General features: G+C 37.7%; 1 protein-coding gene across 3 annotated transcripts in view; it reads left to right on the forward strand.

The window, feature by feature from the left end:
* The window catches only part of nrxn2b (neurexin 2b), an 883386-nt gene that overhangs the window by 178263 nt on the left and 692406 nt on the right, over nt 1–12717 (forward strand). For all 3 annotated transcript variants that reach the window (XM_088073122.1, XM_088073124.1, XM_088073123.1), the window contains one exon: nt 12340–12360. In XM_088073122.1, the coding sequence (XP_087929248.1) occupies nt 12340–12360 (21 nt within the window). The remainder of the gene's footprint in view (nt 1–12339; nt 12361–12717) is intronic.

Genomic DNA, 12717 nt, shown 5'->3' on the forward strand with positions numbered 1-12717 from the left:
CTGTATTCAGGGAGAACAAATGTCATCTTTAATTTTCTTTATCCGTGTAATATTTTTTTTAAACAAACGCACTCCTAAAATCCTGAAGTTTTACATCACCCATGTCCAAACTAGAATCATCCTTAAAATACAGCCTCTGTTTTGTCGTGTATTTGTCTCATTTCCACAAATAACTGTCCAAATCCGGATGACATAATGCCACTTTGAGATACTTCCAGCATAGTGAGAGTGCAATTTAATTGCACAGAAAAATCCAGCCATCTAAAGCACCACCAGTAAGCATCAGGTTTTGGTTCCAGACCATTATAATCAAAGAGCAAGGGCTTGGTTGCACTTACTCGAGCTGCCATTTTACATCAGTGTTGAGCAGTCATACAGGGAGAGAGTCATTGTACTGTAGAAGAGGCAGAAATACCCCACTGACAGCAGCCTTAATAGACCACAATGCCAAGCAGCCACAGGACATGTTTTGTTAGGATGATGTGATGCTGTGCTCACTTTTTCTTCACTGGATTGAACTTAATATGCTCAGCTGCTGCTTGTTGTTTCCACCTACACATATACATCTCTAGGTTGGCAGAAAGCATTCTGGGAAATGTAGGAAGTCACTGTACACAAGGTAGGTAGTGTACAAGAAAACATTTCATTGTCACAGTGTGACCTTGGGTGCTTTGAACGTCAAGAAGGAATGATTTATAGGCGTGCGGTGTTCCTTTAATCTGTTACCCCAACAACCCTTTTCTCTTTAGCAAAGAAATAAATCACATCCCTTTCAAATCTAAGAATATTATGAAATCCAGTTCATCCCGCGGTCATCAGCGACTGCAGAGAAAGCGGCTCCTCTTTTACGGCAAATCTTGAATAGAAACATGAAAATGCTTCCCCCTCTGCTCTTCAGTGAATATGTTAGTTAACTGGGCGCCAGCCGTTACTTTGGAATTTAATTGCGGTGACACGTGAATGATACGAACTGCAGTGGAGTTTAAAATCAGGGTTAAATGTGGTGAAAAATGAGCCGAGTTGAAAATCAAATGTCATTAAGTCCGCTAGGCTGGAGGGTCCTAATAGAACGGGAGGCAGCCAAGCCGGGCCAACGCTTGATTGGTGAAAGATACACTCACCCCCCCAAACCATCTCCCACTCATCCCCCCGTTATGAAGTACCTGCTGTTTTTTTTGTCATTTTAAATATTCATGTTGTACAGTGTTGTTAGCAATTTGATAGTGTTTTGTAAGCACTTTATGCCACACAGGTTCAATGCATTTCATCGGTAAAGGATAATAACTGCAGTTTGTTTTGTCAGTGGTCTGCTTGCTTCCTCTCGCTGTCTGTCTGCACACAGTCAGCAGAGATCCAGATATCCGTGCTCAATTTCTCCCCTTTATAAGAAGCCACTTGCTGCCATCCATCTTTGTATATTGTGAAAAACTAGTGGCACAGACTTGAATATAGACAGAGCCAGATAATCCATTACGGCATTCATTTGATTCAGTCAAACTTTCAGGCTTTTCAATATTTCATTGTGCCTCAGTTGAGTGTTTTCATATTATTGCTGTATTATTTTACACTTTGCTTCCCGTCAATCAACCGACACCCACAGGGGGAAGTGGAGGTGGAATGGAAATGATCTCCTTTTTAAATTCAGTCACATTACAAACTTCATTGTAACATGGATGTTACAATAAAGTTTGTAAGGTTGTTTTTTTTAATTTGTCCGTGCCGGCAGCAGCTGTGGCTGGACGCACTGCTTTCAGGTTATCTGTCCGTGCGTCACGTTCTCGTGAAGGCAATATCTCACCTTGAGGAAAGTTTTTCAAATGTCAACGTCCAATTGGACTCAGTGATGAACTGATTCGATTTTGGTGGTCATAGTTCAAAGGTCAAGATCATTTTAACCTTGTCTGTCACATCATTGTGAATACAGTATCTCAGGAAAACCTTGAAGGGAATTCCTTCAGTTTGGGCACAAATGTCCACTTAGACTCAAGGATGAATTGTTGAGAATGCGGTGGTCATAGGTCAAAGGTCAAGGTCACTGTAACCTTGCATCCATCTAATTCTGAATGCAGTAACTCAAGAACACCTTGAGAATTTCTTCAAATTTGGCAAAAATGTCTTCAACTCAATCATCAACTGATACATTTTATTGATCATAGATCAAAGGTCAAGGTTACTTTGACCATGTCTGTCACATTCTTTCAAATGTAGTATCTCAAGAACACCAGGCAATTTCCTCCAATTTTCACAAACATTCTCTTGGACTCAAGAATGAATGGATTAGAATTTGCTGGTCAAAGGTCACGTTGACCTTACAAAACATGTTTTTGGCCACAACTCAAGAATTCATACATTAATCATGACCAAATTACACGCAAATGTTTAATAGAATAGAATATAATATCCAAACATCCTTTCTCATTCTTATGAACGCAATATCTCTCACACTTTAACAGCATTTTTTTTTTTTTTTTTAATTTGGCACAATGTCGACTTGGACTGAAATATCAGCATGAACTCACTGTCAGCTTCACTGCGACATTATAATGTTGTAAAAAAACAAATCAGAAACACTTGTCTGGCCAGTATTCAAAACCAAAACTAAGGAACAGAAGGGGAGACATTTGTTCACACACTAAATTGCCGACACTAATCTTAGGGGCCCACCTTGGCACTGTCCTGATTGTATACATCTAATGTTCTGCCGGGTGGAAGATACGTATGAAGAATTCATATTTTTATAGACACGGATGTAAACCGTAATAACAGCTTATCTCCTTCACAGGTATTCAACTGCAAGGTGGTAATTCTAGTTTTATTTCGGTTGCCTTTCGTAAACGGAAGAGCATTTCAAGCTACATTTGACCTTATAAAACCTTTTTTACTGCTGATCTTCACAGAACAGATCTGGTTGTATAATCTGATGTTTCTGATAGCTCCTCCACCCCCCACGCTCATATCTTTTTGAACATCAACAAATTGTCTTCCTTTACTGTCTTTTTTCCTCCCCTCACCCCTCGCTCTCCCCAGTTGGCTCCTATTAGACGAGCGATCATCTCTCGCTTAATTAGCCCACATCTCATTTGAACTGTTTGGAATCAGTTCTGTTTTGCTCTCCCCTGCTGAAACACTTCTTTGCTGTTTTGTTATATTGAAAAAGCTGATACGCTGTTTTATTGCTTCTCAAAACCTGTCTATTCACAGGGTATGATCAAATGGCGTTATTTATTACCTTTTAATCGGATTAATGAACCACTCATAAAAGATTACCCAGTTTTAAATAAACGTGCATTTTAATACCTAATGTTTCCCACTGAGGTTTTTATCTCAAATTTAAGTTTATTTTCTCTCTTAATCTTTGTTTATTTCTTTCTGACCTTGTCCTTGTTGCACCTTGTCCCAAGGCTCTGATGTATGTCAACTATTGGCTTTACCCCTTCCTCTAAGTTAAACTCACAGTGCTGTGGTGACATTGGCAGAAAAGGTGCACCCCCATTTATTTCTCAAGTTATTACCTCTCCCTGACCTCCCTGCGATACCTGCTCTTGCTTTATGAGTCAGCACTGTGTGAGGTTACACTAGTTTGTCTTTTTTAAGTCTGAACGCACAGATATACCACAGATGTGTGTGATTGTTTCTGCAAGAAATTTGTCTAGAGGGCATTCAGAGTGCATAACTCTGCCTACGCTCATAATCTATTAAAAATAGATTTTATTAGAAATGTTAGATCTGAACTTAAAGAAAAACATAATGACTGACAGTCACAGGTAGAGAAAGGTCACGCTATTACACCGTGTGAACAAATCCTTTACACTTTTCTTGATCTGCACCAAATACTAATCACTTGTTCCTTGGCTCATGGCATGTGGTATGTCATTTTTCCAAATATTGCTTTAATACAGAAAATGTTTATGTACACCTGAGATGGCAAAAAAAGCTTTTACTGCTCAGTGAGAAAAAACTCTATACATCTGTTTAAGGTTGCATCTTTCTAATCCGTTCCATTTGACCCCAGTTCTCTTTTTCCCTTCCTGACATCTTTCATTAAATCGGGAATGCTTTATATGTTGTGTTGTTGCCAGATAAATCAGTCAATATGTTTATTTCTTTTTTCTTTATCAGGATTAGAAAGCCTCTGCTATATTTGCACATTTGTCAGGCGGAAGTTTTGTGTTTTGCTGTCGAGATTTGTTGTGAAATCTGCAAAGGCCATGTCTTGTGGATTAACTTGTCAGTCAGAGAGAAAGTTTCTGACAATGTGGGAGAGTTCAGGACAAAGCTTGCCTCTGATTAGAATATAAAGAGGAAGCCAGAGCAAGTGTTTGTGTGCGTGTGCATGTTTCTATCCATCTGCCTGTCTTCTCTCTATTCCATCGCCTCTGTTACTCACTAATGTTGTCATTTCTTTTCCTCGGTACCTCGCTTATGTCAAATAGCATTGGAGGGAGAATACTTTTTTTCTCTTTTCTTTTGCCTTTTGAACTCAGTTCCTTGAGCGACACTTTGCCGGGCAGAATAACAGACTGTCGAAGTCTTTCCACTGCAACTACAGACACTCACAAGACATGGGGCATGTAAAATAATGGTTTGTATTTGAAGTTTGGAATAAAAAGCCAAATCCAAAGCAAACCACTGGGCTACACTTTGTTTTTATATGCAGAACTCAACATGAGGTATACCAAAGAAAGCAGTAGAGCCAGTGTTGCTCACAGCACCGTGGGGCCTCTTTGTTCGAAGTTGTTGCCCAAAAATCTAAAACAACCCACTCTTCCTCTAGCCCAGCATTGTTTGGGTAAGTGCTAACCTGTGTGGATCGAAAGAAAATGTTGCATTGTGTGCTGCTCAAATATCCACTCTGGTGGCGTGTTTGCTTTACGCCACATTTGACCTACAAAATACAGGGTAGGTTAACTGCAGCTCGAAACAGATGGAATATAGGCCAAGCAAACCACTTTATGAAAAAAAAAATATTGACAGGTTTATATGCTTAGGGGCCAAAATACATTTGAATTTGATTTTTTCATATATTCAGTGGAAATATTGCATATTTTGAGGTCAAAACACAGTCTAGTCGAGTTCAACTCAAAGTACATCACTACCTTATTTATATCATCTCCACAAGAATTAAATTCCATAAGATGCACACATTTCATGGCAGTGCTATACTGGATTGCATGTGACCGCAGGATTTTCTTATTGTTTTGTCAAGTAAACAAGATGTCACTCTTTTGTCATGATCTCTATAAACAGATTGGTTTTCTTTTGTAATCCATTTATAGAATAGTTCTGGCTAGGGCTGGGCAATATATCAATATTATATTGATATCAAGATTTGAGACTAGACATTTCTTGAGATTTTGGATCATAATTGCTGTGTTTTCTTGTTTTCTTGTTTTTTTAGACTGCATTACAGTAAAGTAATGTAAATTTCTGAACAGACTGTTTGAGCTATTCTGTTTGCCTTTATCCACTCAGTCATTATATCTACATTACTGGTGATTATTTATCTGAAATGTTGTTCTGTAAATGTTTTGTCAAAGCACCAACACTCAAACATACAATATCGATATTGAGATATTTTCTCAAAAACATTGTGATTCTTGATTTTCATGTTATCACCTAGCCCTAGCACTGACCAATCACGTTTGAGCGCAGGCAGAACACATTGGCCAAAATTCAATCTTGGTGGAACCCATCCGCTACCATTTGATGACAGTTTAACTTTAGACAAAATCAAATACTGAGTACTGAACTGGTACTCTATTGATTAAGCACATCGTCATTATTCAGCAGATAATAGTAAAGTTACCATAGATTCACACTGTAACAGCTTTCACTGAATATCACTATTTGCACATTTGTACATTTTATTGTTATTTAAAACAGAAAAAAATACCAATACATCCAACTGTGTATTTCACAGTTTGTAGCAAGTTCATAAAATGTAGATGTTGGTGTGATTTGCATGTGCTTTTCAAGCTGAGTGTAAGTGCAAGAGAGATACACAGTCACTTTCTTGTTGCCTGTGATGTTAAGCTTGAACTCCCTCTGCGACGACTTGCTGCTGTGCTTTAGCCCCTTTATCTATAATGAGAAAATTATTCTGCGAATTATAGATTACTATTTTTAAAAAGAAGTCAACAATCACAGAAGATTCTCTCAGGATGCACATTGATTTCTAAAGCCCTGTCTCTTATTAACTGACGGAATATTTTCTGACAGAGAATAAATCATGGGTAGGTCTTTGTGCAATAATGTATCTTGTTATGAAAACTAGTTCCTAAGTACTTTTTAAAAAAAGTATTTAACCTGGAGTTGAGTTCGAATATTTTAAGTTATAAATATTTAGATCTTGTGTTGTATTTTGCAATATTTGCAATACTACTTTATGCCCATTCACGCTCTTTTTGTAACCAACCAACATTTTATTATGTAGCTTGTGTGCATGGAAATGGAAGGAAAGTGATGGAGAGGAGGCTGTTTTTCAATGCAGGCATGCTTCTCCCCCCTTGGTAAATCCTTTAGTTAGCTTGGTTAGGATTAGGTCTGAAAAGTCTCTCATTTGCCTCCAAAGCCCCCAGGGATTCATTGGTGAAGAAATCCTGCTTCTCCACTGCTTCCATCTGAATTTTACTTATTTTATCTATTTTTATTGCAGCCCACGTCTGATTTCTGCTCTCTTTTTGTACCCTGTGACTGTCTCCTTGATTAATTTTAGTTTTGTTTCTGGAGGTACTGCACACTAATTTAGAGATATGAAAGAAATGTCACATTTGACTGGCTGTCAATTTGAATGCGAGTTAGTGTGCATTTCAGCTTTTTAGATGTCTTTCTGTCTTGGTTGGGGTGGAAAAGGTTAGAATAAAGAATTTGTATTCCTCCTTATATCCTGGGGCCCCATTTTCGCACCGGGGCATCACATATACATAAGGAAGCTTTTGAGCGTTTTCTTCTTCTAAAAAAAAAAAAAACACTCTCCACAATCCCATATGAATCACAAAGTACATTAAAAAGACAAAGATCCCAGTGAAGCTTAAAGCCTGAGGCTACGTGGAATACACCCTAATGGAAAACAGCTCTGGGATAAAGGTAATGGGTGGTAAAGAGTACTCTAAACTATCAATGGGATAAAAGGGACAAGCTTAGAGAGATGGGGTATATCCCACCAAGTGTCTGACTGAAATCATATTTCTTCCCTAAGGCTACATTTCACAACTATTCCAAGTGTGAAACAAAGCTTGCTCAAAATGAATACCTGTCAAGAAAGACTCAACCTTGAAATGATGTGGATTTAACATTAAAATTATGCTAACCATTCCCTGCAGCGTGGCCTCTTGACAAATGACTCTTCAAGTTTTCAAGAGATATGAATGTCTTTCTTGGTGCAATATAAAGAATGTGACCTAAAACACACACAAAAAAAGAAACCTTCTTCCTTTGCACCAGTAAAATCTGTGGCTGTACGTACCTGTTGATCTCCGTCCATCGGCCCCGTTTTCGTAAATGCAATATCTGGAAAACACTGTGATGGAAATTCTTCAAATTTGGTACAAACGTCCACTTGGACTCAATGATTTACTGATTCGATTTTGGCGGTCATAAATCAAAGGTCAAGGTCATTGTGACCTTGCATCAGCGTCATTCTTTTGAATGCAATCTCTCCTCCTCAAGTGATTTTTTTCAAATTTGATAAAAATGAACTAATTAGAATTTGGTGGTCGGATGTCAAAGGTTATGGTCCCAGTGACCTCACAAGACATGTTTTTGACCCTGAGAATTCTGAGCTTTTTTTTTTTTTTTTTCACAAAATTTCACTCAAATGTCCAATAGGATAATATGATGAAATGATGACTTTTTATATCCAACAAAGGTCAAAGGTCAACTTCACAGTGACATTATAATGTTCTGCAAAAACACATTAGTCAACATCATAACTCAGGGACTGAAGAGGAGACATTTGGTCAGATTCTGATCTGGTGACATTAATCTTGGGCGTCCACCTTGAAAGTGTGCTGATTGGAGAGATCTTCTGTGTGTGCAGCATCCATGTTTTACAGACATGGATGTAAACTGTAATTGCAGTTTGACTGATGGGCAGAGGCAAACAAACACATAGTGTTAATTTTCACAAAACTATGTCTTGAAATTGGAAACGTTGTTTCTTTGATTTTAAGTCGAGCATAATGCGATTAGTTAACAGTCTTTCAATTTATCGAGTGCACCAGCTTCCAAACTGCCGGAGATTAAATCTAGTGTTTCAGAATGAAAACAAATATTTTTTTTGTTCCTCTATCTTTCCACGTCTGAACAGAAGCAGTTTCCCGTCGACTAAATGAAGCTGAGTTTTGACAGACGCAGAGACTACAAAGGGAGAAACGATTAGGGACTATGTTGAGAGATGAGTGGAGGTGAAAGGTAGAGTCATGGCCAGGGATGATATAAACATCCACTACTGTACATCAAACATCCTTTGCCTGAGCGTGGGAGAAAGAGAGGAAGATATGAGGGAGCACAATGAAAGAAAGGATGATGGACTCTGATCAGAGATGAGACGAGAGGAAAGGCAGAGTCATGGCTAGTGATTATATAAACAGCCACTGCTCTACATCAGACAAACACGGTTCCCATGCCTCAGCTTGGCAGGTGCTCCGTCATTCATGAAGGGCTTTCAATCAGTGTGTTGGTGTCCTTTCTGATGTTAAAATGCACCCTAGACTATCTACACCTGAAGAGAGGTTTCACTTTTTATTGTTATGTCGATGGTTATATGGAAAATGTCAGTATTAGCGACAGTTACCTTGTCCCCTCAAAGTCAGTTCAAGCACCAGGGATATACTAATCTTTAACACATAAAAATTCCTTTAGAATAATTTGAAAAATTTAGTCACATAATTTTTTGAGAAATCAACTGTATTCATAGTTATGGTAATTAAATATATAAACCCTTAAAATTCCTTTTAAAATAGTCTGGAAAAAAATGTTTGACCAATAATTCATCCTAGTAATCAAGTTAAAAGCGTGTGTTCATAATTCATAAAATATATAAAATATATATATATATATATATATATATACTGTATATACACATTTTTTTATGAGAATTAACTTAAAAATGTATGTTCATAAATATGGTAATTAAAGACGTGATTGCCATAATTATGACTGCATATTTTAAAGTTGATAACCCAAACAAGTTAATTTGTTCCAACTAAGTTTTCCACTTTATCCAAAAGAAATTCTAAAGTGTTATGTACTTAATAACTATATATATATATATATATATATATATATATATATATATATATATATATATATATATATATATATATATAGTTTTTTTAGTTAAATGTTTATGAAAATAAAGTTCCAAGATTTTTTTTCACACATTATTTAACAGGAATTTTAAAGTGTTATGACTAAATCCTGAAGCCTCATTACAGAAAAATATCCTTTCCAACTACTTGTCCTATTTTCAGTCGCAAAGAAAGGAAACATCCTATCTTCCTATTGCAGAAGCAATGCCTAAACTTGCGGCTGTGTTCTATCCTAGCTCAGACCTCCAATGATATCTTAACCTAATGAATCCTAAATATAACTCTAAATTCCAATTCTTCAACCGGCACTCATGCTATCATGCCTGTTTCTTTAATTAAAATGTGCCTGTAGGCATAATATCAATGGCTCTTACTTGTCACTGGCTAGCTAGCTTTCTATTATGGACAAAAAGAGATGGGCGTTCAATTTTAGCTCCACAGAGTCGGTGGTACTAATCATGTCTGTATGACCACAGAGTCTAACGCCTCCTTGTGGGCGAGTTGGATGTAGCATGTAGACAAAATTTAAAATTGAAAGTCTTGGCAGTTGATCTCCTTCATACATGGTTCGGGAAAGTTAAAACGTCATCATATGGTTTGAGTAGTCTTTTAATTATTATATTTTGGTTTTCATGTGATTTATTTTCTTTTCCATACAGACCTAACATCAGTGCAGCTCAAGTTCTGAAATTTACACCCGCTAAGCTTCTACTGAGGGGTGGATTTCCGAGTAAATATCCGAGTTTATCCACCACACTGGCAGTTAAATGTTTGGTCCTAAATAGTCATTTATTGAAAAAAAAAACTATGCTGAGAGTTTCTGTTGCATTTGGGTGTCGTTTACAGGCACGCTGATGTGCTAATGTCTTTTTACATGCATCTTAACTGTGCCCCAAAACTGACCGTCTTGAGTGTTTTGCAGCTTTGTTTACCGTACAGGACAACAGCTCCTCCGCTATACTCTTCACTTGCTACTGGCATCTAGACTAGTGTGCAGACAAGGCTTATAAGTTGTGCCAGTACTTCTGAATGCAGTAAGATAATAACACAAAGGCTGAACCAAGATGGCAAACTTTTTAAATCCTCCTACATTACATATTCACTCTTTCCATTCTTACCTTGACAATAAAAGCACTGCATATTTATCTTGCATCAGAATGAACTTATTCACAAGTTCAATCTGGGTGAAGAGCTTTTCAGTGTATTTTATAATTGTGCTTCAATTTTTTTTCTTTGATGTCCTCTATACATTTGTAGAAAATATAATGCTTTATTGTCTCAGTGAAAGCATTTTAGATGTCTTTTCTGTCTTGGATTGGGTGGAAAAGGTTAGAATAAAGAATTTGTATTCCTCGTTATATCCCCATTTTCACACCGGGGCATCACATATACATAAGAAAGCTTTTGAGCATTTTCTTCTAAAAAATGCTCTCCACATTCCCATTTGAATCACAAAGTACATACTTCATTGTCTCAGTGAAATGTACTGAAACAAATGTATGTGTAACACAAAAAGAAAGCACTTGATTACTTTTGCTGGGAAAAGATATGCTTACTTTTATTTTCTCATCTACTATATCCCTTGGCTGGTGTGTAAAAAAGTTGATTTTGGACTAGTTTTGCTGCCGGTTATGGCAATTATTTTGAATTTAGGAAAGGGTCAATGCCATCATCATCTTTGGAAATCCTCATAGAATAGTTCTGTGATTGCTTAATTCCTATCTAAGATAGGATCCCTGTTAGCCCCTGGGTGTCTTACTTAGATGTCTGTGAGGGTTGCTGTTGTATGGTTGGCATTTGAATCCCTTGTGGAGCAGGACAACGGAGACACATAATGAGAATATCACATCCCCTGGAGTGATACATCTATTAATCCTCTGCTTTCAGTTACCTGTAAGATCATTGTTTAAACTAAAGACAAACTGTGAAAACCATGGAGGTCAGTGATACTAATTAATTCATAAGCAGCGATATGATTTGGTCAGTGGACTTTGGTTCAGGAACTGTTTTGTTATGTTATGAAAGCTGATTGACTTGCTTGCTTTTTGGCCTTGTTGGCCCACCCAATGGTGCATTCCAGATTGATAAATGGTTGATGTTTAATAAAATCTTAATGCTAAAAGCAACTATGTAGGCTTATGGACCATATATAAAAAATAGATTTGCCCTTTTAGCTCTAAAATGTAGAATATTTTCCACTTTACTTGACCTCATAGTTTTCCATAAATCATGTGCTGCTACAGTACAAAACGCCTGAAGCTGTTAATACTCTCACTGAAATACTTGACTCAACTAACGCATTCAACCAGTGCAGTCACTATAGAATCTTATTGACCACGCAACAACTTAATACAGTAGCGTTCCATGAAGATTTAAGTCCTGCAGCCACAATACCAGATCAAAATGCCAAGCTCTCCACAGGGATGCCAAACCAAGCTAGAGGCTGTTTTACATTCTCAAGTGGCCCTCATCCTCCAACATGGGATTTTCAGAGAGGCAGGCATCAGTAGTTTTATTTTCTAGCATCACAGATTGGCCTCTGCAGCTGTAGGGTGGCTGTTGTGAGTAAAGCGTCCTGCTGTAGCCTGAACTCTATGACTCCATCTCACTGTATCATTAAGCCAGAGAGAAGTGTGTGAGAGTCAGTGTCTCTCAGTTGGGGATCCTCTCTGACTGAAGCCTCCTCTTCTCTATGGAGGCAGTGCGGTTACAGTACACCAGCTGAGGGCTCTCCACACTCCTATTGGACATTTCTTGAAGATAAAAATATGGGTGTTTGTGAAATTATTGCAGCCTTTTAAGAAAAAGACATCAGCTTAGATGTTCAGGGGAGCAGACTTAATTTTGTTTTTCTGTCAAGTCTCCAAGATCTCAAGCCTCATCGGCAGTCTTTATTTAGATTTTATCTGGTAAAGATTTAATTTGAAGACAAAATAGGAAGACTTGAAGAAGAGGTAACATCTAATGAGTGTGCTCTTTGTGTCTTTTCTCTCTCTTTTTCATGCGTTCCCTTTGGACCATCCTGAAGCTGAAGAGTATGCTGTTGAAGGTAAGACTGACGCTTTACTTCTCGGGCCCTCTGATGGCTTCCCTTAATGCTGTCATGGATGCTGATGCTGGCTGCTTGTTAATACTCTGTGCTCTCCCTCTGGGGAGGGGCATTGTCAGTTTGGACTGCGGTTATACGTGACTTCCAGGGGGCCTAAATTACAGTTTCCGAAAAAGACAAAAGTGACGAACGTACAAGCACAATTATCCCTCTCTTTTTTATTTTATCTTGTCTTTTGAAATTTTCTTTTATTTTACTGCAGTTTATTCTACAGATAGAAGCATATGGTTGTGAGAAATATAGTCATGCACTTAAAAAAAAAGGCAATTTCTCATGGTAGCTTTGAAAACCTTGAGC

This window comes from Plectropomus leopardus, chromosome 23, assembly GCF_026936395.1.
Source record: "Plectropomus leopardus strain MGB_pleo_1.0 chromosome 23, ASM2693639v1, whole genome shotgun sequence".
NCBI classification, from domain to species: Eukaryota; Metazoa; Chordata; class Actinopteri; order Perciformes; family Serranidae; genus Plectropomus; species Plectropomus leopardus.